The 26564-nt window shown below is 38.5% G+C and overlaps 1 protein-coding gene and 1 long non-coding RNA gene across 3 annotated transcripts in view; both read right to left on the minus strand.

Moving 5' to 3' along the window:
- Positions 1 to 26564, minus strand: part of LOC139789641 (uncharacterized) — a 354871-nt gene that overhangs the window by 167047 nt on the left and 161260 nt on the right. The window lies entirely within an intron of this gene.
- The window catches only part of SNX24 (sorting nexin 24), a 94616-nt gene that overhangs the window by 35905 nt on the left and 32147 nt on the right, over positions 1 to 26564 (minus strand). For both annotated transcript variants that reach the window (XM_071732216.1, XM_071732217.1), the window contains 2 exons: positions 10079 to 10162; positions 3467 to 3571 (listed from right to left, as the gene is read on the minus strand). In XM_071732216.1, coding sequence (XP_071588317.1) covers positions 3467 to 3571; positions 10079 to 10162 — 189 coding nt within the window. The remainder of the gene's footprint in view (positions 1 to 3466; positions 3572 to 10078; positions 10163 to 26564) is intronic.

Below are 26564 nucleotides of genomic sequence, written 5' to 3' on the forward strand. Positions count from 1 at the left end.
AACGTAATTATCCAGGCATCACAGACTTTCAATGCAGATTCAGTTGCCAGCCCTTCTCAAATGAGAAGCTCCCTACACAGCCAGGTAAGTCAAATCTCTCTCCTCTGCCTTTTCCCACCATCAAACTCTTCAGGAAACATATTAAGAGAAGATTTTGGTAATCATAAACAAAAATACAATTCTTAGTGCAATCTAATAATACTATCACAGAGATTTGTTTCAACAATGGTGTAATTTAATGACATATTTTACAAATTTTATATCAAGCCACCTGGATTCCTGTCTCTGTTGTATTACAAGCTACAAGCTCAGATATACATGTTAGTAATTGTTAAGTCACAACTGATATCACACACCAGTTGACTTATGGTAACTCTCAGATGAGAGCCACCATAAGGTAATCAGAGCTGCTTTATAATAATGCCAGTAATAATAAGCATTTCCTTATTTAGCAGAGACTAAACCATCTCAAGTCCTGTATGTTGTAGGTTAAGATTATGGACAGAGACAATTACTACAGATCAGCAGAGGAATAATAGCTTCATACAAATTTGCTTCAAAATTTAAGACCACACCCTGTCATTCACTTATTTTGCATCTGTTTCCTCATTAAGAAATTAAACATAATTCTTTTCTCCTGTCAGTCACTTGATTGTTCTCAGTTTTTACAAGGGTTTATTATTATTATTATTAGTAGTAGTAGTAGTATTAGTGTTAGTATTAGTATTATACATCCACCTGAAATGCTATACATACCAGTGCTGACTAGTCAACTATTCCAAAGTATTAAAAAGTGAAAGTTGTAAATTCTGGTCAAACTTATAAAATATGAAAGTCACTTTAATACAGATAAATTACTTTTTCACAGTTCCACTCCCAAATAAAACAATAACAAAACCACTTGACCTTTCAAGAACAAAAGAACAATAAGCCACCTGATTAGTATTAGTTGACACTGGATACTAGTGAATTTAAGAAAATTACTAGTCAGACCTCACAATTAAATAATATTCAGTTTATTCATAGTTTTGCTATTCTTCAAAAAGAAATACTGAAGTTTTTCTGAGTTCCTGTCCATCCACTCTAAGAAACAAACTGTGCTGAAAAGATCTGAGAGGGCATTTTTATCATGAAAAGGCCACAAAGAAGTAACAAGGTACAGGCAACCAAAGCACCTTCTGGTTCAAATGGGAATTTCTTGCTTTCTTTATTACTTGATACAGACTGACTCTACTATTATAATTTAATATTAATTATTTTTATCTGAATTTAATTAGAGAAGACCACTTAATTAAATATATTAAGAAGCCAATATGATTAGACCATGTCAGATACAGGTCTGTATTTGCCTCCTATCTGTATGGCAGAATATTTCCTGCCTGTACAGGTTTTCAAGGTGCAATGAGACATGAATATGCATTGCATAAAACACATTAACTGAATGTAACACCAGTGTAAATGAGCAATCTCATTTGCATGAGATTCAGTCTGGTTTTGGAAAAAAAAACCAAACAAGTAACAACTATGATGACTCCATAATAGTTTACCAGCTGCACAAATGGCTGGCTACTGGTAACACCACTGATCATTGATGACATTAGTGAAACTCCTCTGACAGATATGAATTTCCAGTTGTATAAAATTAGGCTCATTATATTAAAAGGTAAAGTTTCACTAATGCTTAGTTCAGCTTTCTGTTAGCAGAAACAGAAATTTATGACTTTGACAAGATTATTAATGATTTTTGTTCTTCCTTAATTTAGTATGCACATCAGTGTGGATATAACTTAGAGGCTTGTCATGTTTTAATTAGATCATGTCCAGCAGTCCCCCCAGCCTAAACCACTCACTGTATGTTCCTAGGATAACCAATGGTGGTAGTGGTCTGTGCAAGACATGACTAACTCTTCCAGTAGGTGGAGACGTTATTTTAAAGTTTATCAGCAATTAAAAAATTAAAAAAATTATCTTTTTAATAAAATCCATCTCCTAAGAGAAAATAGTACACGTGCCATAGCAGCAATAATCTCCAAAAGACAGTTGTATGAAAATCCGAAAAAAAAAAATTTCAAAGCAAATGGCTGCTTATCTATACTGATAATAGAGCATACTGTGCTGACAGTCATCAAAACCATAAAGGCCCTGGTCCTTTTCAACACCAATGTTTTTCACCCACAATAACTGTAATTTTTAGATGCCAAATATGCTATAAATATCATCGAGCAAGAAGGAAAAAAGGATTAAATATTTCAGTTTAACAATACTAAGTATTCAGAAAAAACAAAACAAAACAAAATAGACCTATGTTGCCCAAAAAGTTCCCTGTATCAGAAAAAAAATCTAATCTGCGTTTTTCTCCTTATTTCCAAATTTATTTTTAAAGTTTAATATCCTACTGTACTGTGCCACACTAGATTTCTAACCTCCTCCTCAAAGCACTTTTCTTTTACAAACCTTCCTGAGAACCAGGAAGGCTGAAGAGTGGAGCAGGTTATTATCTATATTCTACAAATGCAGTTCACTCTCCATTATGGTGCAGTTGAGCAACCACATCTTGTGGATGATGACATATATGACAAGATATTTGTAATTTTTACTACTCTGATCTGAGGACAAATAGAGTACTCTTGTTCCTGCCTTCCTGGCAAAAAATCACCTTCTGACTCAAATAATTTCTGTGAGCACTTGCATCAGTACAATTAGAGGTGCATTTAACTGGGAACATATCTAGAAGAACACCTTAATTTGGCTTTGTTACCAGAGAAACAGTTGTGAAACCACACCACAAGGCATTTTTAAAGCTGTCATGGTGAGAGTAGATATTCCATTTACTGATAAAGTCTGGGATTTATCACAATTATATTTAAATGCTTACATGTTTGAGTCATTCCTGAAGACTCCTTTTACAGTCTGTAGTAAAATACGAACCCAAACAGGTAGAATCTGTGACTTTAAATGCAAACTTCCAAATGGACTGAGATAAATATGGAATGACAGGTGCCTGTTTCAACTAGAGGAACAATTCAGATACAGGCATGGACAGTAGAGGGATATGCATCTGATGAGCTGATTCTTCCTAGTCTGTCTAAATGGAGATGAGATAAATAAAGCTTCCTTGTTTCTCTTCTGCAACACTTTTGATTGGTACAGTCAGAACAACTTTGGAATGAGTAACATTATCTTTCCCATTTTAGGCACAGGAAAATGAGGTACTAGTAGTTTCACTAAAGTCAGACAGCAGTTTTTGCTAGAATCAGGAATACAATAAAAACCAGACTGGATTACTAGGTTCTAGTCTTGCTACGTGAACACCAATCATCACTGCTGGCATGTATCCAGCTCATCCTCACCTCTGGAACTGCCTATCAGTAAAACATGCCCTTGATACCTCCTGTGACTTCAAATGCTTTGGATACTACCACTCTTAAAATGGATTTTACTTTCACAGTGCTGAAAAGAGACTCACCTGCAAGTACAACTCTAAGCCCTGCCGTCGCTGCTCCAGAACCTTGGGGACCCAGTTCCTCACATGCTTTGAAGGGATCTCTGGAGTTCTTATAAACTTCTTGAGCTGCAAACAAAAAGAAATGCAGACAGAAACAAAGGATATTAGTGTACCTTTAAAGCAAATATGTTTATGGAAGAAATGAGGCAGTACAGGTAAAATAACCATTCATGAAGTACAACAACAAGGCAACAAAGTTGCCATCACCTCACTGAAGTAATAGAAGCGGCTGCAGGCTGAAGTTAAAAATCTCCATGTCTAGTTGGCCTGGGTAATGAAGAGGAAACCTATTAAAAACTTCTTATGACTAATGACCTTAAAATAAAATGGCAAGAACTACATAAGAATACTTCAAATGAGTTCCCATTTAGTGATTCTGGGTTGATACCTCACAGCAACATACCCAGATATTACCTTGCTAAGTGCTGGTGACAAAACACTGTAACAATTTCTAACTCTAGCTTTAAGAAAATATGAACAGGTGGAAGAAGTACAGGGAGGAGATCTAACCATTCCCCTGGAGACTTGGCAATCAAAAGAACAAAATATCTATGCTCTCAAATTGTATCAACAGCTTTGACAGCTGTGTTTAATAACTTATATAAAGAAATAGTAAGACTGCCACCGAATGTATTTCTGAGTTTCCGTAACTATTCCTCTTAAGATTTCCACAGGAAAGCTTTTGTAGATATACACAGAAACGTGTTTACTTGTACACATGACTCCATACAGATGGCTACAAACACACATTCTGGCAAAACTAAGAATCCTCTTGCTGTAGCAACATACCTTTTCAAAACCCCAAAATATAAACTTTTCCCTCAAAACTACAGAGTGAAATAACAACCAGAACAGGCTCCATTGCATTTTAATAGAAGGTGATATTAGACACTCTTTCGGTTGGCTATTGCCTGAGTAAATCTGAGGCAAGGACTGCAAGGAAAGAAGCTCAAAATTGACTTTGACATGCATACCTGTGGGAGACTAAGAATTTACATCTCATCTTTGAGCTTGCTGCAATGTCATTACAGGAAAAAGCAGTGCCAATGTATCAACATTTCTGAAGTCACAAGTTACAAAGCTGCAGCAAGGAAACCTCTATTGCTGTGGTAACGATTTGCAACTTCCTTATTCCTGAACAGTGCTGAATTACAATTAGATGTGAAGAAAAACAACCCACCAAAAAAAAACCAAAAAAACCCAACCAAACAAAAAACCAAAAAAAAAAAAAAAAAAAAAACCCACCAAAAAAATAAAAAAACCAACCAAACAAAAAAAAACCAACCCCAAAAAACCCCACGCAAAACCAACCAAACAAAAAACCCCAAAACAAAACAAAAAAACCAAACCCCAAATGTGGGTACTTTACTGGATGACCTAAAGGCAGAATGTAAACCCTATTTTTTCCTCTTTGTTGAATTTTTGAAAATGTTGAAGAAGCTACAATTATGCTGTTGCAAAGTATGACAGCACCTACGGATGAGTAACAAATGAGGAGAATGCTCCAGATGAGGGGAGAAAAATCTCAAACACTTCAAGTGTCCTCCAAGGCTTATCCACACACAAGATAAATACCCTGTGGCTGGTACCTTGGCTGATGATTAACAATCCTTCTGTGCTCTGTGGCCCTGCTATATAAAGCATCCAGTAATTGATTACTTAAATGTTACAGTGTGTAAAATAGGTATCGTGTGTAAAAAACACAATCTATACAAATGCAAAAATACTAAATGATAAACCCATTTTCATATGCTTACAAGAGTCCAATAACATATCGAAACAAATAGGTATTATGGTGTCAAAGATTATTAAGCAAATCTATGTATGTGTTAGTTACATTGCTTCAAATCTGTCCTTACACAAGAAATATTAATCTAAGGAAAATTGATGTCTGTAGTGATCTAAGGACACAGAGCCTTTAGGAAAGGCAGGGAGGGGAGATGAGGAGGGGGTGTTGCTTGTCCTCCAGGTCAGTGACCAGATAGAGTGCATGAAGCTCTGTCTGGGGATGGGAAAGGAGCTAAATGAGAGATTATGGATCAGGATTAAAGGGAGGGCAGGGACTAGGAACATTAGAGGGGAGGTCTGCTACACACCACCTGACCAGGAGACTGAGTGGATGACATCCTTTATAGAAAGATAAAAGTAGCTTCTCATTCACAAGCCTTGGTCCTCATGGGGTATTTCAACCACCCCAGTATCTGTTGGAGGGAAAACACAACAAGGCATAAGCAATTCAGGAGGCTCATGGAACTTGTTGATAATAACTTCCTTCTCCAAGTGATAGAGGAGTCAACAAGGAGAGGTGATATGCTGGATCTTGCTCTCAGCAAAAAGGAAAGGTTGGTGGGGAATACGAATCTCAAGGGCAGCCTTGGCTGCAGTGACCATGAAATGGTGGAATTCAAGATCCACAGGGTAATGAGGAGGGACCATTATACAATCCTGGATTTCAGAAAAGGAGACTTTGTCCTCTTCAGTGACCTGCTTGTTAGGGTAACATGGGATAAAGCTCTGGGGGACAGAGAAGCCAAAGAAAACTGATTAATATGTAGGGATCACCTCCTTGAAGCCCAGGTGCAATGCATCCCAACAAAGAGAAAGTCAGGCAAAAATGAGTAGGCCTGCATGGATGAGCAAGCTGCTCCTGAACAAACTCAGCATAAAAGAGAAGCCTACAGTGGGTGGTAGCAAGGACAAGTAGCCTGGGAGGAGTACAAAGAAGCTGTCCAAGCAGCCAGGGATCAGGTTAGAAAAGCTGAGGTCCAGATAGAACTAAATCTGGACAGAAAATCAAGGGCAAACAGAGAGGAGAATGAAGGGTGAAACCACACACTGTACTGTCAATGCTTTCTCTAGGATTTCTGTAACACTGAAAGCTCTAAAAAAGGTTCAGAGCACAATTTGTTCAACCATTGTTGCTGATATTTCACTATAACTTCAAAGAGTAAGACTTAAGAGGTGTGCTGTTGCCAAAATACACTGTGTGCTTTGTATCTGTACATGAACAAACAAGAAAAAGTCACTGTCAAGTTTGCAAAGTAGTATAAACATGCAGCAAGCAAATGAAGAGTAAGATGAAATTGAAAAGTGGTGCAAAGTGTTTGGTTAGAATACCTATTTTTCAGGTTTATTTATTTTGCTGCTATTTCTAGACAGAAAAGGAGTGTCATTTATGGTTTTTCTGGTGTTCTAAGGAGAAATCTCTGCAAAGAAATTTACTACAGAAGCAGCAGTGTACAAGGATACAAATCTGAGAGCAAGACAGCAGTGATTCCTGACTTTTGTGTAGAGTAATTGTGCAACAACAGAAATTACAGTGAAATTATATAACAACAAAGGGAAGAAGAAAGAGTGGATGCATTCAATGCCTTTTTTGCCTCAGTCTGTAATAATATTGATAGACTGAAGGTTGCCTGGCCCCCTGAATTGGAGGACCACAATTATTGGAATGGTGACTTTCTGTTTGTGGACATTCAAATTGTAAGGGGCCAGCTGTATCAGCTACATGTTCACAGGCCCACTGGGCTCAGTGAGATTCATCCCAGGGAACAAGGAACTAATGGATGCTATGGGAGGACCCCTCCTGACCACCTACCAAACATCTTGGGAGTCTTAGAGAGGTGCCTGCAGACTATATGGTAGCAAGTGCTATTTTAATTTATAAGGGTGTGAGAGAAGACCCAGGGAACAACAGACCCATTAGTCTAACCTCAGTTCCTGGAGAAATTATGGAAAAGATTACACTGTGTACTACTGAAAGGTGTTTAAAGAATACTGCAATCAGTCAGCACGGGTTCAAAGAGATAAAGTCTTGTTTAACTACTTTGATATCCTCCAATGATCAGGTCACCTGCCTAGTGGATATAGGAATGGCATGAGATGATTTTTTTCTGGATTTCAGCGAGGCTTTGGTACTGTCCCTCACAGCACCCTTCTAGACAAGTTGTCCAGTTGTGGGATAAGCAGGTTCATGGTGCACTGGGTGAAGAACTGGCTGAAGAGCAGAGCTTAGAGGGCTATAGTGAATGGGGCTATATCAGGCTGGCAAACAGTCACCAGCACTGCTCTTCTTGCTTCAGTTCTAGAGCCAGTTACGTTCAGTACACTTATCAGTGATCTTGATGCAGAATTTGAATGCATCATTAGCAAGTTTCCTGATGATACCAAACTGGGAGATAGTGCTGACTCTCAAAGGACTAGATGCCTTACAGAAGAATCTAGAGAGACTGGAGAACTTTGCAATGATCAGTGGCATGAAACTTAACAATTCTAAATGCCAGATCCTGCAACTGTGACAGAGTAGTGCTGAGTACAAGAATAAATTGGGAGAGGAGTGTCTGGAGAGCAACAGTGCAGAAAGGGATCTGAGGTTGCTGGTAGACAGCAGGCTCAATAAGAGGCAGCAATGTGCCCTGGCATCCAAGAGACTAAATTGCATCCTGGGGTGCATGAAACATAGCGTGATTAGCCAGACAAGAGAGGTCATTATGCTGCTGTGTTCATTACTGGTGCTGACACACCTTGAACTCTGTGCAGTTCTGGGCCCCACCATTTAAGAAGGATGTGAAGATCCTTTAATGCATACAGAAGAGGGCAACAAAGCTTGGTGAAAGGACTGGTAGGTGTGTCCTATAAGGAGTGGCTGAGGACACTGTGTTTATCTAGTGTGGAGAAAAGGAGGCTGAGGGGAGACCTCATTGCTCTCTGCAGCTTTCTGAGGAGGGGCAGTGGAGATGGAGGTGCTGAACTCTTCTCCTTGGGATGGGATGTATGGGAATGGCTCAAAACAGCGCCAGGGGAGACTGGACATAAGGCAGAATTTCTTCAATGAGAAGATTGTGAAACACTGAAACAGGCTTCCTAAAGAGGTGGTTGATACCCCAAGTCTGTCAGTGTTTAAGAGACATTTGTGCAATACATTAGTAACATGCTTTAACTTTTGGTCAGCCGTGAAGGGATCAGGCAGTAGGACTAGATGTTTGTTGGAGGTTTCTTGCAGCTGAAAATACTCCATTCCATTCCATCCCATTCCATTCCAAGTACAGGAGACAGTCTACTTGGGTGAGGTGTGTTTCAAGCATATAAATCCTGATTTTCCACTCTTCATGCTTCCTAACTTGTTTAGTCATATAGGCTCTGTATACCTGCTTTAGTTTCAATTGAAGGATAATTATAGTACATAAAATAAAGCTTATATGTATTGCAAGGCCACGGTGGTGGCCAAGTGAGTAGTACTACTGATTTTGACACTGTTGCTCATGTGGCATCATATTTGGTACTAACACAATGGATAAAATATCTGAGACATCTGAATGAAAATAATACACAATGAAATTAATATTAAAAAGTGGCAGCTGCTACCACAAGTGGGACAAGAAGCAAAAAGGCAAGAAATAGTAACACATCTAATTATGGTGCTGTAAAACAAAAGGGCCTATTTTTTGGAGCTTTTTAGCACCAACACACAGATGGGTCAATAGCTGTCTTTTGTTGACTCAAGTTCGCTTATACCCATGCAGCATATAAGGCTGGTAGAATTCAGCCCCTCTGGTACGAGAGTAACACTTATTTTCTGCATTTCTTTTCTTTTCTGAGCTGGTTTAAGGCCACCATGCTGGTGTGCTAAAGTTCCTCTGACACTGAAGTGATAGGACCTGTAGGTGCCCATACTCCTCTGTGCTGTTTCTAGAGGAAGCTTTTCCATTGTGAAGGCAAGCAGCACCAGTCAGAGCAGCTGAGCATGCACACACAGCACTGCCACTGACAGTGACAAACCAACATTCAGCTGATCCAAGTCCTAGTAACAAAGTCCTAGTCCTAGTAACAAAGGACTGAAACTTTTCCTTGCAGCCCCACTGCTGGCAATGGGCTGCAACGCTTTCCCAGAATTCTCTTTCACAATACTTAGTATCCATAAGGCAGAAAAAATGTAAAACTTGCTTTTCAGCAAGTCATTCAGTTCAGCCTGAAGAGGAGAAATCACACGTTTATTTAACAGTGATCAAAACAATGTGAAGCACAACTAATAGATAACCAAGCTTGAAAATACTAAGTTCCTGTCTATATACTAGTAAGATGACTCAGTAAACAGCCTGAGCAGGTATTTTATACCACTTTCATTGTGCAAAGGGCAGCAGAATGAGACAGTTTACTCAGTCTTTCTCATGCCTCATTTCCTGGCATATAAAAGTTGTTTCTCAGCTTCACATACAGTAGATTTACCAACACAATTTATAGAACAACCTAATTATTTGCCTAATCGGAAAAAAAACCCCATAAAATGTATTTACTTGCTATAGTTATGTGTCTTATTTTGTGATTTTACAAGAACTAAAAAACATACTACAGAGATTGTTTTAGCAATACAGCATGTAAACAGTAATCCTTAAGTTAGTAATACCTGAGAAGTCACAAAACAGTGAAGAAACTGATTTAGTTGGGAGCTCACTTTCAGAGACAAGAATCACAAGATGTATTTAAGACAAACCATGTATAGTAAAAATTTCAAGTGAGAAAACATCACAACTAAGGCAAAACAAAGTTACATTGTAGAAAGAAAGAGATCATTACCTTCTTATGAAGTGCATGGAATTCACTATACCTCTTCTCCACAATATGTTTCCTTCCATTCATTAGTACCTCTATTTTAAAGACCTGAAAATTAAAAATAATAAAAAGATTAATGCATTTGCACAAACAGTTCTGTGACATGGCTGTGACTGCCACGATCATCCCAGTCAGCAGTCCCCAAAAATTCATGATGACTCATGAAGTACAGAAATATAATAATGATTAATGGCTGAAATCTTCTCTTAACAAGTTCAGTCAACAAATAAACAGACAAGTTACGCTGGGACTGCATGCTGTACATTAAGATATTTCCAAGCATTAAAATATTCCAGAAATACTTAAGACATTGTAAAGTAGGTAAAAAGCCAAAGGAGTAAATCAAAAAGCAGTAAGAACAAAAAAACCCAACAAACCAACCAAACAACAAAAACCAAAAAAAGAGAGAAAGAATTAAAGATTTGAGTTTTTTCCCTCTTATGATACAGCATAACTAACATTCAGTAAGGGTGGGTGACACATGGAGTATGTTATGCACAAAAAGAGAAATAAATAAAATCACTATAGCATAGGTTTATTTCATCTGTAGTCTCAACTGAGCTGGTGCTACTACCTACACCCTATGGAAAAAAAAAAAAAAAGAAAAAAACCTAAACATACGAAATGCTTGTTTTCTTTGTATGATACATATGACAGCTTTTGTTGCTGCCTATGAAAGGTTAAAAGGCCAGGAGAAGCAGCTCTCTGGATCCACTAATTAGTAGTCACTAACATGACATTTTCTTGATTCTCAGGTCACCAGGTCACTTCTGAGGGCAAGTGATGAGAAATATTTTGAAGTGCTCAAGAAAACATGGTCTATTAAATGAAGACAAGATCAGCAGAAAAGCAATACAGAAAGGGTGCCTGGTCTTTCTAGGCATTCTTTGTTTTCTGTTTGGCTCAGAAAATGCTGGAAATAATTATTTCCAGGACATTAAGAGACAATATTCAGGGCAGATGATTACATCAAGACCCAAGACTTGGGCCAAACAAAAGAGTTATTTGAAATAAATTCGCAAATAGCACTTATGCCTGAATGCTGAAAAAAGGGATTTCTGTCACATCATGCCATGCTAGCACTGATCAGAGCACACATACAAACCCCACAGTGGATACATACTTGCTATTGTCCACTAGAACCTGCTTTCCAAGCAGGTCAGAATCCTATGCTTTTCACTGGCTACACAAACCATGTTACACTGAAATGTGCCTACTGTTGAATGCAGTATGGATAGGACTGCAGTCATTTCACACCAATGTTTGCACTACCAAAATTAATTCAGATTGTTGTAATCCATCAAAATAACTTGTGCTACATTCTACCACTTTAAAAAGGACTATTTCTGTGTCCTAATCACTGCAAGCAGATGACCTTATTTGGGTGCATTGATTTTTTTTTCCCTCCTATCTATTTAGACTATTTTGGGAGGACAGCTATTGGCTATTAAACAATTTTCCTCTACACATGAAAAAACTCCAAGGCACCCTTAGGAATATGTTGCGAGTTCAGAGTAGTAAAAAGAATCACATGCAAAGAAAAATCAATGTAAGCTTTTTTCTTTAGTTGAGACTTAACATCCTAATTATATCAGAGGAAAGCATCATTTCTGTTCTTATATTCTACACACTGTATGGAAGAAACAGTACTGCAAGCAACAAAACGCTTTGGATTTACAGGAAAGCCACTGCATTGAAGAAGTTTCAAGAACAGCTAGGTCGAAGAATGGATAATAGAATATGAGACTAATTAAGTTACTAGTGACCACGAGTCACTTAGTTAAGGTTTTGCAACAGTTCTGAATTAATGTGATATTAAATCTCCACCAACTGCAAGCAGTTATAACACCCACTTACACCTCAGTCAGCTAAGAGCCTCCACACCATTGTTACTTTAGCAGTCTGACAGCTACTGGGTTTGCCAAGCATTTGGATAGCTCTAAGGGGCTCCTGTATCAGTTAGGAGCACTCCCCTGATAAGTAACTTTCTTGGGAATCAGGGCATGGTTTGGCTTTTGTTCTTTGTTCTTTGTTACCTTTGTTAAGGAATTACAAAAATGGCTTCAGAACACCAAAACGTAGGCAGCATTTATTCAGCCTTTTTTATCTTAGCACAGTTTTAAGTACTGTTTGCCCAATTTTGGCTAAAACTTGGCACTAAAGAACATATTTGGCAGTCCTTTTACAGAAGACATGGGAAGAGAGGAATACAGCTTTCTGTGATCAGTGATGTCATTTCCAAAACCACACATGTGCTCCCTTTACACACTCAACTGTTCGTACCTTTATCAAGGCTTTAAGTTCACCTCCTACTGTCCTACTTTAAAATTTACAAAGCTAAACAACAGATCTGTAGAAATTGAATATTACTGTTTGAAAACAAAACCCTGCAAACAGCATTTCTAGTCACTGTGGTGCCTGTATTTCAGAAAGGTAAAGCAATTTGTGATAAATAGCTGGAAAAACTCTAAATGTTTTTGCGTAGTGCAAGTCTAAATATTAAACTGATTTACAAAATAACTTATAAGGCAAAAATTGAAGTAAGTGAAATAACACATACAGTGCTTATGAACTTTCACATTAAGAAATGGCTTTATTTAGACAGAATAAATTCCAGGTTTGCCTTCTCATTGTTTGCTGGATCACCATTTGCAAGAGCAAACCAGAAGGACAGAAACAAGTTTCAGTGCCACTATTTAATGTAATCACAAGGCTCTATGTGGAAGACAAAAAGATACATTAGCATACAGGGGAGGTAGAATCTCTTTGTGGATTCCAAGTAACTATAGACAAATTTAATTGAGCAATTGCATGTCCTGACAGAAAAACAATGTAAGGAAACCTGTGAACGTAGATGAAAATGCCAAAATAAAGACGGAAGAACTATGGGGGAAAAGAACACAACACTGCAAGGAAATTACTTTTCTTTTAAAACTGTTCATGTTCTATAAAGAGATAATTTTGAAAAGATGTATGATTTTTTAATGCAACAATTAAATGAAAAATGAGACAATCACTGAGACAAACAAAATGCTTTTCTCCTGTTATATTTACCACTGAAATACCAGAAATTACACTGCATTGAAAGTAATAAAAAAGGGGATAAAACTAAGCCTGCTAGGAATAAGTCCAGGGCTAGCATGCCAGGGTGGTGCTACGCTACACCTTGTACTCACCAACAGAGAAGGGCTAGTAGGGAATGGTAAGTTCACAGGCAGCTTTGGCTGTGGTGAAGTTTAAGATCTTCAGGGCAGCAAAAAAAGGGGTGTTCAGCAAGCTGGGAACCCTGGACTTCAGAAGGGCTGATTCCGGCCTCTTCAGGGACTTCCTTGGTAGGGTACCATGGGACAAGACCCTGGAAGGACTGGGAGCCTGGGAAAGCTGGTTGACTTCCAAGAATCATCTTCTCCAGGCCCAAAGGTACTGCATCCATTTAAAAAAGGTACCAGGCAAAAAGGCAAGGAGGCCTATATGGATGAAAAAGGAACTTCTGGCCAAAATCAAACACAAAAGGGAAACCTACAAAGGGTGGAAGCAAGGATAGCCAACCTAGGAGGATTACTAGGAAATAGTTTGTGAAACCAGAAACCAGGTTAAACTAAAGCCCTAATGGAATTAAATCTGGCCAGGGACATTAAAGATAACAAAAAAGGTTTCTACAGGTATGTCAGAGAAAAAAGAACAAGAGAGAATGTGAGGCCTCTTTGGAGGGATACAAGTGACCTGGTCACTGAGGATATGGAGAAGGCTGAAGTACTCAATGACTTCTTTGCTTCAGTCTTCACTGGTAACCACTTGAGCCACAACACCTAAGTCACTGAGGGCAATGGCTGGGTCTGGAAGAGTGAAGAACTATCCAGAGTAAGTGAGTATCAGGTCTGGGAACACCTAAAGAACCTGAAAATGCACAAGTCCATAGGACCTGAATAGACAGATCAATAGGGCCTGAAGAAACTGGCAGCTAAAGTTGCTGGGCCACTGGCCATCATATTTGAGAAGTTGTGGCAGTCTGGAGAAGTTCCCACAGATTAGAAAGTGGGAAACATAACACCAGTTTTTAAAAAGGGGAGCAAAGAAAACACAAGGAACTACAGACTAGTCAGTCTCACCTATGTGCCAGGGAAAATCATGGAGCAGATCCTCCTGGCATCTGTACTAAGACACATGAAAAAAACAAGGTGATTGGTGACAGCCAACATGGCTTGACTAGGGGCAAATCATGCCTGAATAATATGCGGGCCTTCTACGACAGAGTTACAGGTCTGGTAGATATGGCAAGAGGAACTGACAACATCTAGCTTGACTTGTCCAAGGTGTTTGACACTGTCCCACATGACAACCTTGTCTCTGAGATGGTGAGACATGGATTTGATGGATGGACCACTCGCCAGATAAGGATCTGGCTAGAAGGTTAAACTCAAAGAGTTATGATCAATGGTTCAGTGTCCACCTGAAGACCAATGAGAAGTGGAGTTCCTCAGGGTGTGTCTGGGGTCCGTTGTTATTTAACATCTTTGTCAACGTCATGGACAATGGCACTGAGTGCATACTTAGTAAGTTTGCCTAGGACACCAAGTAGTGTGGTGCAGTGGATTCCCCTGAGGGAAGGGGAGGGACCTTAACAGCCCTGAGAAATGGACCAGTGTCAACTGCATGAGATTCAGTAAGTTCAAGTGCAAGGTTCTGCATCTAGATTGGACCAGCTCTAGGCACAATTGCAAGATGGGTACAGAGTGGCTGAGAGTAGCCCTGAAGAGAAGGACTTGTTGGGGCTGATTGATGAGAAGAAAAGCGAGAGCTGGCAGGGAGCTCATGCAGGCCAAAGTGCCTACCATATCCTAGGATGCATCAAGAGGAGTGTCGGCAGCAGATCAAGACAGGTGATTTGCCCCCTCTACTCTGCATTTGTGAGACCCCACCTTGAATACTGTGACCAGTTCTGGGGTCCTCACCATAAGCAGGAAATAGATCTGTTGGAATGAATCCAGAGGAGGGCCACAAAGATGATCCAGGGGCTGGGGCACCTCTGCTATGAGGAAAGGCTTGGGGGGATTGGGATTGCTCATCCTGAAGAAGAGAATGCTCCTGGAGGACCCTATAGCTGCCTTCCAATACCTGAAGGGAACCTACAGGAAGGCTGGAGAGGGACTTCTCACAAGAGTATCCAGCAATAGGACAAAGGGAAATAGTTTTAAAGTGAAGGACAATAGGTTTAGACAAGATCTTAGGAAGTTCTTTAGTACGAGCGTGGTGAGATTCTGGAACAGATTGCCCAGAGAAGTCACGGATGCCCCCTCCCTGGAAGTGATCAAGGCCCATGGCAGAGAGGTTGAAGTAGATGATCCCTAAGGTTCCTTCCTACTGAAGCCATTCTATGACCATTTTATGAAAGATTTGCAGTTCATCCTGACTAGGACACAAGGGACCACAGGTACAAAGCCACCGATCAGAAAACTCAAAACTGGAAGAAAATAGTAACCAATAAGACATACAAAACCCACCCATGCCTTCCAGCAAGTCCACTGGTGTTGGAAGTGTGCATTAATATCTGTATGGTAAACCACACTGATATTGCCCTCCTTCAGTCCTCATCTATGTCAAATGAACATTAACTATACGGTTTATAATTATGGTAAATTGATGCTATCATTGTGTGGATAATTATACATGGAAAACCAAACTGTAAAGTATATAAACTTCTAAAAAATTACAGTTGAGAAAGACATTTATGGAAGCCTTGTTTAGAATGAGGAGATATAAAAACCAGAGACAGAAAAAGAGAAGTTTATAAAAACCAGATATATTTGTCTAATATTCACAAGCAAAAAAAAACCCCCCCAAAATTCTAGTACTCTGCTTTTCAATCTCAAGACCAAGCTTACCACCACTAATTTGATTTAATATACTACTTACAGAACTATCTCCATTTAGATCCTTCAGTATAGTTGACAAATTTTTGTCTCAGGAACAACTAATGCGTTCAAAATGTCAAGAAATTCAACTTTAAATTTCCATATGGAAAGAATTCCAGAGCAAATGAAATGACACACTAATTGGACAGCATTTCCAATGCTTCATTATTGTTTAGACAATGGCACATTTTCTGTCTCAGTAGTGCTATGACTAGAATAAGACCATAGCACACAGTAGAGATCAAAATATGACTTTAAACCAGTCCCAGTCCTACTGATGTGGGGCAAAATGACAGTCCACAGAATCAGTAAGAGCAGATGGAAGGTGGCAATAACCAGAGCTGCATGAAGCTGCAACAGCAATTCAGTATCTCAGGGGTTTAGATGCCTCATGGCAATGCCTCATACTTCTGAATGGCCTCCAAAGCAGAGGCAGACGACAAGAACAGTATTCAGAGCCATCTCAAACTTCATAGCAGCCTTGATAAAACTGAGTCTCACTACTGCCCAACTGCAAATGAATTAACTTATTGTAACTTCATTCTTTGGAAGCAAAACTCAGCAAACTCAGTGCACAGATAGGCTGACAGATAGGATGACAGGAACAGGTGAGGAACATCTCCCTTTTTCTCTCTTCTCCAACAGCATTTCCTTCAGTACTAGTATTGCACCCACTAGTTTACTTTGGGTTATACTCACCGTGTCCACTTGCTGAGTCTTAAGATTTTCTGTGTCTTAATAGGTTGCTTTGGCAACCTTTGCCTAAGGCATTTTTGCCTTATCTCTGTAGCAATTGCTTTCCCCAAACTACATAAGCAGCTTCCACACAAGTTCTTCTACAGTCTTCCTTTATGGAAAGGGCCCCCTTCCAGCTGCGAAACTGGGAAACAAGTGGGGGCACAGTAAAGACAGAGGCAGAGCAGCCCTGAAGAGTTCAGTTTGATCTTTTTGGTTTTGCTGGGGTCGTAAGAAGGGGTGAAAGTGATGCCAAGAAAGCAGCAAGGGAAAAGGAGTGAAAGTTTAGGTATTAGAAACTGAAGAGTAATCAGTGTTGTGGTGGAGGATGAACAGGGATAGAGCTGAGAGTCACCCTTCCCTCATAGTAGCAGTCCTCACACATGCTGAGGTGATGAGAGCAGGCAGAAAGCAGGACCTGCAAAAGGGCAGTCAGCTAGTGCAGACATTTGAAGCACCAGTCCTCACAGACAGCCAGTCGAGCCACTGCTACCCACACCTCCCTGCTGACAGGGGGAAACAGCTGTGTCTGTGCTTTGACCTCCTCTCTACTCAACACTAATGTTCATTTTTACTGAAGGACCTCAAAGAGTTTCAGATCTAGTACACTGTCCATCACAAGATGCAATTACCTTGCCTGAAGTCAGCTCAAGTTAGGCTGGACCCATAAGTAGCCCCTTTTCCCCACCCCAAGCAGTCATGTCTGTTGTACAAAATCACCGTTTCACTTAATCTCAATTACAACGTACAATATTAAGCTACAGCACAAGAAAAAAGTATGTAGTTTTATTAACTACAGAAATCAAGGCTTGATACAATGCATTATGAAACTGCAGTGTTCAGAGTCTGTGGAGTAAGACTATTTCTCACCTGTAAGAGAAGTGAAACATTCACATCAGAGAATTTTTGCAACAGCTGTAGCCCAGGTGATGCAGTTACCTGACCTTTCCTGACCTGGAGAAGCAGCCTTGCTGTTTTTACAATACAATAAATAAATTTTCTACTGTGACATAAACCCACTGAGAGGACAAACATGTTGTTCCACTGACTCCTCCTAAATATTACTGTAATCTAGCTTGGACCCTCACTACCAGAAAAAAAGATGCATACGTAAGAACAATCACAAGCACATGTTCTTTTCAACGTGGCTCCCCCATCAAATGTCTCCCGTGTTAGTAGGAATTACATCCAAAAGGCATGCGTGGGACTCGGGGGTATTCTTTCTGAAGATGGCTGTTGAGAAGTGTATGTCATATTTCTTAGGATCTAGAGAAAGAGGTAGTAAAACAATTTATACTGCAATCCAGTCAGACAGTTTTGTAATTCCTACAAGGGAAGCTCAAGGGAGGCTTCTATGGAGCTGACATTGCTGAATGAAAGAGTAACTGACATATAAGAGTAAGTAGTTTTCTGATTTTTTCAATTCTCTTTTAACCAATCTTTTCCAAACACATGGTTCACAAATCCCATAGGAATCTCTCTTGCCATTTCCTGAAAAATAACTTACTTGGCTTTCCAAGCTAAAAAGCCTCTCCCTCGCCAGTGAAAAACTTACTATGGAAATCTAATTTGTAACTAAACCAAGAAGCTACAAGTTCTGACTTGCTTTTGGTATTTTTATTAGCCATGCAGATGTTACACAGCCCTCAACTGTGACACAGATGACAAGCTTTTAAAATGTCATTGTCACTGTGGTCACCTTTTTGGCTAACTTCCTTAGAACCAAACTGAAGGAACGATGTGTTGATCTTTACTGAAAAAGGAAAAAGTTCTTAACACATCTAATGCCTACAGTTACACAGGCAAAAAAATAGACTGTTCTGCTCTGTTTGTCCATCTGGATTATCTCAATGTCTCTTATCAGAAGTATTCTACTAATAGAATAACCATGAGCCTTTTTATGGAAAAGATGAACTTTACACTAGAAATAGTACATTGGGATAAAATAGAATATTACAAAAAATAACTGTCAGCAAAAGCATATTTACATGAAACAGATTAATTTTAATTGTGATGAAATATGAGGACTCTTCTATTTTGTCACAAAATCCTTTGCTATTTTATCTGCAGAGACTATACAGTCCTCTCACTACTCAAGGCAAGACACAACTCCTTACCACAATGAAATTGCCTCCATATAGCAGTTTTAGAAAACTCCTTTTTGCAAGAAGCTAGACACAAGACCAAGTTTCTTCTAGAGACTAAGTTTGTATTACTATGTTTGCACTTAGAGCTGCTGTTCCGAGAACACCTGCGCCACTTGAGACTTGGAAGCACAGATCTTTTGTTTACAAACAAAAATGTCAAATGTTGTCATAGAACACACTAAAATAGTATACATGTAGCATAGTGGTAAGCATTAAATTGCAAAGAAGCTGACTTTGTAATGTTTCATATTCCATTGTATGTCTATCATGGATGTTAATTTACCTTTTTCCTCTGCTAGTGACCAATTAAACATATATGAACATGAAACATAACAGTGTGTAGTCAAGTTACAGTATATACAAGCTTTTAGGAATCACCTCCACACTCCTTATGGTAAGTAAATACCCGGGAAAAGAAATACTGTATATTCACCTTGCATCTTTTCTCATTCATGTCTCTGCAGTAATCCCTCTGAGAAGTCTCTGTTCCTCATTACCAGTCGACATAAGTAATACATCAGAATAATTTTTCAAGCAAAATTGTCAAAGTAAGCAAAGGAGGTTACTTTTCTAAATGTCTGTGCAACTTAGTGAAGATCCTTCATATAATACATTTATTCACAATACTGGGATTAGCCCCTCTTCAGCCCCAAAGCGGAGGATTCAAACGCTACTGTCAGTAAGGACAATAAGCAGTCAGCATGTATGCAACATTCTCAGGCACTTCCTTTCCAGGTGCTAACTCTCCAAATTTTCACTGAAGTAGCACTGGTCTGCCTTCTAAAATGGAAAACTAATTACCTCTGCTGTTGCCTCCCACCTGCATTATTCTTACATGCAACTGACAGAAGTATTTCAAAGATCAGCACTCATTTCTGAAGAGTCGTATTATAAAACTTTATCAAAGAATGGCATCCTGCTCACCAAAGGTTTCCCTTGCCAGATTAATCTCTTTTCAGTGTAATTCAAAGTGGGGTGAGGAAATAAGCTCTATTATCTGTAAGGCAGTTCTGTTTCTTAACAGACTAAGCCTTCTGTGTCTGAGAGAAGACCTGAAACAAGGTTATCAGGATGTGGTCATTGACACATCCAACTGCAGAAAACCAGATGGTTCTTCAAATATAAGGAGGGTGAAGAGAACAGAAGTGACAAGCTCAGCAGAACTACTGAAGAAAATGCAGGAGTAGCAATCACAAACAGTCCCCCAAAATAATAAAATATTGTGCCCAAATTAAGATCTAAGTTTTTAAGCTTTTGAATTTACACAGCGTGACTTACAGAGCATTTATTTATGTTGCAGTTGGCTTCATGGCCACAGTGTATGAAACAATTCCTGAGCCAGATTAAAACTAGTTCAGGTACTGCTGGCAGCATAAAAACAGAAGTGCAGCCCATACTGTAAAACTTGTGGCAAAGCCTGGGCAAAGCTCAGTGTCCTGTCAGCCATCCTGGCTCCATTGTGAGTACGTATTCGGGAGCTGCAGGCGGTGAGGTGCAGGAATCCCACAGACAGGAACAGGTGAAGTTCAGCAGGATGTAGTGTTTGGCTTTGACTTGAGCACAAGGGAAGGACAAAGAGAGGAGAGAAAAACACTTCCCTATCTGCTTGCTCTAAAGTTACAGTGTAAAACACAGCCAGCAGCTGGACTGCAGATGCTTCAGGTATTAGTGGAAAAGCCAAGCAGCACAGAATTTGACTCACCCATGTCTGAGAAAAGAAACATCTAAACCACTTATGGAGACTACATCCAGCACATTGGTGTAGGTATAGGTATAGGTACATATACACATACTGTATAGGTTCAAAATGCAGTTGAAATACTAATACAAACCAATATTCAGGAAAATACATGTAATTAAAGTATCCTAGTAGCAGTTTTGAGATACAAGACTGAATAACCTACCAAAGAACACTGGTTGCACAATTAAATATTTATCATTTCAAAGACAATGAAAATTGATTCAGTGAGAACTATATTAATTAGTAACTGGCCTCTCAATCACTTGAAAGACAGTGAGGCAAGCATCAAGTAATTAAATGCCTGCAGATGTACTTGGCCTGATAAAGTATTACATATTCAACACATTTCAGAAGGATCTTAAATAAGTTATAAATTGAGTCTGATGCTGGAAAGCAGAAGTAAGAGTGTGTGTACTGAAAGCAAAGTGACATCAATGGATAAATGAAAATTGTGCTAAATGTTTTATTGCTGACTGTGGCTTGAGCAGAAGGTAACACAATGTGGAAGTTTCTTCAAATTTTACTGTGAAGCATGAGAGTCAAGAACTATCATTCACAGGTCTTTTTCTCAAAGAAGAAAAAAATTAAAGATACTGCCAAGCACAGACTACTGAAGAACTAACTTGGTATAAGCACCTCAGTAATAAAAGTTAGTAGATTCCTAAACACCAGATATGTGAGGAAATAATAGTATATTATATAACAATATATTCAATTTTTTGCTGAAATTTGATAGTCACATTTTATGTCCTGGTTCTTGGATGTAAAAGAAATCTTCATTTACTGTACTAGAAAACTCTGGATGTTTATCACCTGTAGATACCAACCAATTCCCCTTACTTAAATACATACAGACTTAAAAACTTAAATTCAGTTCGGCAAATCTGAAAATACCATCAAGAAAAAAGTGGCAATAAAAGAGTAATACAAAAATAGCAGTAAGAAGTCATTACAGATTATTACTGTATGTCTCAGGTTATTACTACTTCATTCTGAGATTTCAAATTTTCATTTTGCCCTATTATGAACTTCATGAAAACTTCACTCCCCTATGCAAATCTCATTGAATCTTGGCATTTTCCTGCTTCTTATCTGCTGAACATGTGTTTCTTACTGACCAAAAAAACTTTTGCCATTTCTATTAATGCAAAGCATTGCGATAAATTATTTCTTCAAATATTTTTTTGTTACCAAGGCTCTCTTATTCTGAGACTCCAGTGCCTCCTTCCTTGCAGAAGGAATGCAAACTTTACTTAGTTTACCTTAAGTTCTTAGTTGCCACAGAAGTTAATTCTTCTCTGTATTTACAGAAAGTTACACTTCTCTACTGACAAGGCAGAGTAAATACAACTTTCTTAAGCATCATCTTATTTACAACTGCCTCAGCAAGCAATTACTCATCTTTCTGTACAGCCTCTGATCCTACTACCTCCACAACCCACACATGGTTTTCACAGGTAAAGAAATCTGAAGGGGTAAGGAAGTGACATGCACCTTGCATCAGCTGATTCCTCACCTTCCCTTTTCATGCTGCAGGTCACACACACACACACAAACATGCACTAATGCTATTTTAAATTAACATGCCAATAACATTTCAAGACAATCTGAGATGGAGTTAATTTAGTAAAATACATTATAGCAGTTAACGAATGTGCTGGGAGTAATTAGAATAATCTATTTTTATCCATTACAAGACTGTTCTCAGTTACTTATGACTCTGAAAACCTTTAATCTTTGGGCTCAGATTTTCCATATCAGGTATGTGATTCTGAGAGAAAATATTTTTAGTAAGTGACAGCTGAGACAGTCCAAACACATAGCTAAAGAAAACCTATTTTACTTTACCCATGCCAAAAAACTCAACTGAAAACTCCAAACACAATCCAAAACAAAACCCAAATCTTTTCACACAAATTCACCCCAGATGCGGACAAAAAGACCAGAACGACAGGTGGGAGGCAAATTTGGCCAACATATAAACTTCTGGAAAAAAGCCCAACTCCTAACAAAACTTTACACAGTTTATGTGCATGATATAAATTTTCCAGTGGCATCAGTACTCCAAAAAGACTGGAGGATATTTTGAAGTTTTTGTAGGAAAGATGCTGGACAGAAAACTAGGCACAGGTGAGCAATACCTGAAAAGACCATATTACACTACCATTAAAATAAGGAGACCAAGGAAGAGCAGGAAAAAGCTTCTCCTTTTAGTCTGAAGAAATCAGGCTACTGCAAGCTTGAGAGGAAAGCATGACTTTGTCATGTATGGATGAGAAATGAATGCTACTGCATCTAGCCAGTGTGTTTGGCATATGGTGACACTATGTAGCTGAAAAATCATAGTACTCACACTTCAGGTGTTTCAAAATACATAAAAGGAAAAAAAAAATCCTCAAAACTTCTTATTCACTGCAATTATGTATAAATATTGAATAAAACCAGTGGAGGACTTCCAAATAGAACAAGCTCCTCTAATTATTCTTTAGGATCACAGAAAAGTGAACAAACTAATTCATTAAAATGTTCAGGTAAAATGCCTGCTAGTGATACATAGGTGACAATTTCTTATATTACGTGTTTACTTTGTAAGATCTTGACCATTAATTCTCCATGTATTTTTAATGCCCTATTATAAGTGAACATAACATTTATGTTAAAGACTGACAGAATTAGTAATAGTTTAAAGGAAGATATGACATATTACTGTAGTTTACAGTGACAAGATGATATTTAAAAAATAATTTAAGAAAAAAACCTGGACTTGAATGCTTTGGGGCAGCTGTTGCTTTACATAAACATTTCCCAGTATGTTTCGTTTCAAAAAATCTTCAGCCAAGATGTGTCACCATATCAGTTCACAAATTAAGCAGTTTGTAAAATCCTACACATCAGAAATAGGAATGATTATTGTAAAGTATGTAATTTTATCTCCAGCTCTTTCTTTACACAGAAAACACCACTCTCTCTACAAAATCTCCAGTGGAAAATTTCTATATAAAATGCCTCTCAGCTTTTCAAGAAAAATGGGACTAACACCAGACCTTTAACCAAATCTGACCTATTTGATAATTTCTTAAGAAAGTTTACGTTAGATAAACACTGAAACAGTATGAGATAATATCTTGAACCTAGATGATAACCTCATCTGTGAAGATCATGTAATATTTTGAAATAGGTGGGTAAACAATAGATATTGCCATTAGTTTCACCCTATTTCTCTTTTTCAAGAGCTTTTCAACTTTCCCACCAGGTACAGGAAAAGAAGTCAAGTCCAAAAGTCACTGTTTAAACAGTAATTTATTCATAATTGACACCACTCTTCCTAAATGACAAATAATGCTGATTTGCTCAAATGGTAAATATATAGAGCCAGGAGGGAATCCTAAGCATGCCTCAGCTCTGTGGTTCTTTCAATTTCTTCTGTGACTCTGTCAGTACTTTCTTATATATTCATTATTTCTGTTCAAAAGAAGAATATTATTAGCTTTTGTCCATTCCACAAAAAAGGGTGAAATTTCACAGATTGCTGGTAATCTAACAGTGTCGTCTTCATTTTTATCACTGAAGAATACTGCACACTGCCTCAGCAGAGGTTCAAAAGCTAACTAGCAACAACTGTTCTCTGTTTGTCATATAAGCTGAATTAAGGAAGAAGCTTATCAGATAACCAAAAAAGTATTAATCATAAAATAATAGAACGGCTTGGGTTAGAAGAGATTTTAAGGATATCTAATTCCATCAACATCCCTGCATGGGCAGGGACACCCCCAAATAGATTGGGTCGCTCAAGGCCCCATCCAACCTGGACTTGAACACTCAGAACAGGATAAAAAGGACCTTCAAAGGTCATCTGGTCCAACCTCCCTGTAGAGAGCAGAGGTATCTTTAACTAGATCAGATTGTTCAATGCCCCATCAAGCCTGACCCTGAATGGCTACAGGGACTGTGCCTCTGGGCAACCTGCTCACTGTGTCACCACACTCACAGTAAAGAACTTCCTCAAAATGTCTAATCTAAATCTATCACATTCTAGTTTAAGACCATAGCCCTTCCCCCAGTCACTACATGCACTTGTGAACAGTCCCTCCCCAGAGGACTTCCAAGGGAGGGGGCATCCACAACTGGATGTTGGGCAACCTAGTCCAGTGTCTCACCACCCTAACATTAAAGAATTTCTTCTGAATGTCTAACCTGAATCTACCCTTTTCCAGTTTAGAGCCCTTGTCCTGTCACCATATGGTCATGTAAAACATCCAGTCTCTCCAGGAGCCCTGCCAGCTCTTAGAAGGTCTCCCTGTAGCCTTCTCTTCTTGAGGCTGAGCAGCCCCAGCTCTCTCAGCCTGTTTCTATAGGAGAGGTGCTCCAGCCCTTTGATCATCTTCGCAAGATTACATACTGACTAATACATGTAAATAACAAAATGGAAGTTATTATTTCAATTCTATGTTATGTGATTAGGATCTAAGGTAGATTAGGATCTTCTCTTCTTAGTAAGAGAAGTTCAGTGCTTTTTCTGTGCTTGGAAGTCTTCAAATCATCAGTCTATGTTCAGTCAAACATACTGAAAATTAAAAGCTGAGCAGCAATCTGAAGTAGGATAAAATTAATATCCAACAAACAAACCGTATCAATTTACATAAGCAAAATTCTTCTTCTCCATATTTACTGAAACTGTTCCACACAATCACAGAATCTATCCTCTACTGATGCACACCAATCCTCACCTTACAAAGACTCAGGCAAGATGTGTCCAATTCTATGAATATGCCCTAAAAAGCAACAGAAGCAAGCATTATGCTGTCAAAGGAAACTATTATTAAACATGTTGAATGTAAGTGGAACTGTACTCATGGGCAAAAATAAGGGTCTCCAAAATGCTGAAGATACTAAATGCTGAAGATACTAAAATAACCTTTGTTAGGCATGCTGTCTATTTAAATGATAATTGAAGCAAGGCTCTATCACAAAACACTGCAGAAGATGCAAAGATACTCAAATAATCATATTAACAAAAAATGAAAAGGGAAACCACGTGGAATCAGAACAGTAAATAATCATAGTTTAAAACACGAATCTGTAAGCACAAGCTTTTATATGCAACTAATAATAAATACTTGCAAGATGATCTAGTCACAGACTAGCCTGAAAATAGTTTTTATATTTTCACTTGTTCTTCAAATGGGAATTTAAATGCCCTAAATTCTTGGTGAAAAGTCCCACTAATGACTAAACAATGACCTAATACCTTCCCCCTTTCCCCTTCCCCCTCCTTCATACAAGCAGGCTCACAATGCTGTCATACTCACCTCAACATACTTTCACAGATTGTAGTCCCATCTAAAGCAAGAACCTAAAACGTGTTTCCACTCTACCTCATCTCCTATTTCCAACTATTTTCAACACAGAAAGTTGTAATTTCCAGACTTTTTGTTAATGTGAAGGAAAAAGAGGTTCTCTGACTAAAAAAAAAACCTCAAGTGACTTGCTTCCAAATCAGATTTGTACTGTCCCCTCAAGACACCTATTTACATGAAATCTCTTATAGTTTCTCTGCCTGTATAAAATGCAGATGCCACTGCACATCAGGCCTGTGTTTGCCTCTTTGCACAGACAGTCCAAAGCAGTTTTCCTGATCTGTTTCAACTTGAAATGTTGTCAATATATGGATTGTCTTGCTTTCTAATTCAGTGAAAAATCTAGTTTTCCATTAGTCTCTGCCTTTCTAATTTTCGATACAGCTTTACTAAATGTAATTATTAAAGGCAGATTCAAGAAAGCAATTACTGAGCTACTGGTTTGTATCTCTGAAGTCTTAATAAGGAACAAGAAGTTGAAGTGACAGAAACACTGCAAAATCTGTAAATAAAAAAACCCAAAAACCAAAAACAACACAAAACCAAACAACAAACTGG

This window comes from Heliangelus exortis, chromosome Z (genome assembly GCF_036169615.1).
Source record: "Heliangelus exortis chromosome Z, bHelExo1.hap1, whole genome shotgun sequence".
In the NCBI taxonomy this organism is placed as follows: Eukaryota; Metazoa; Chordata; class Aves; order Apodiformes; family Trochilidae; genus Heliangelus; species Heliangelus exortis.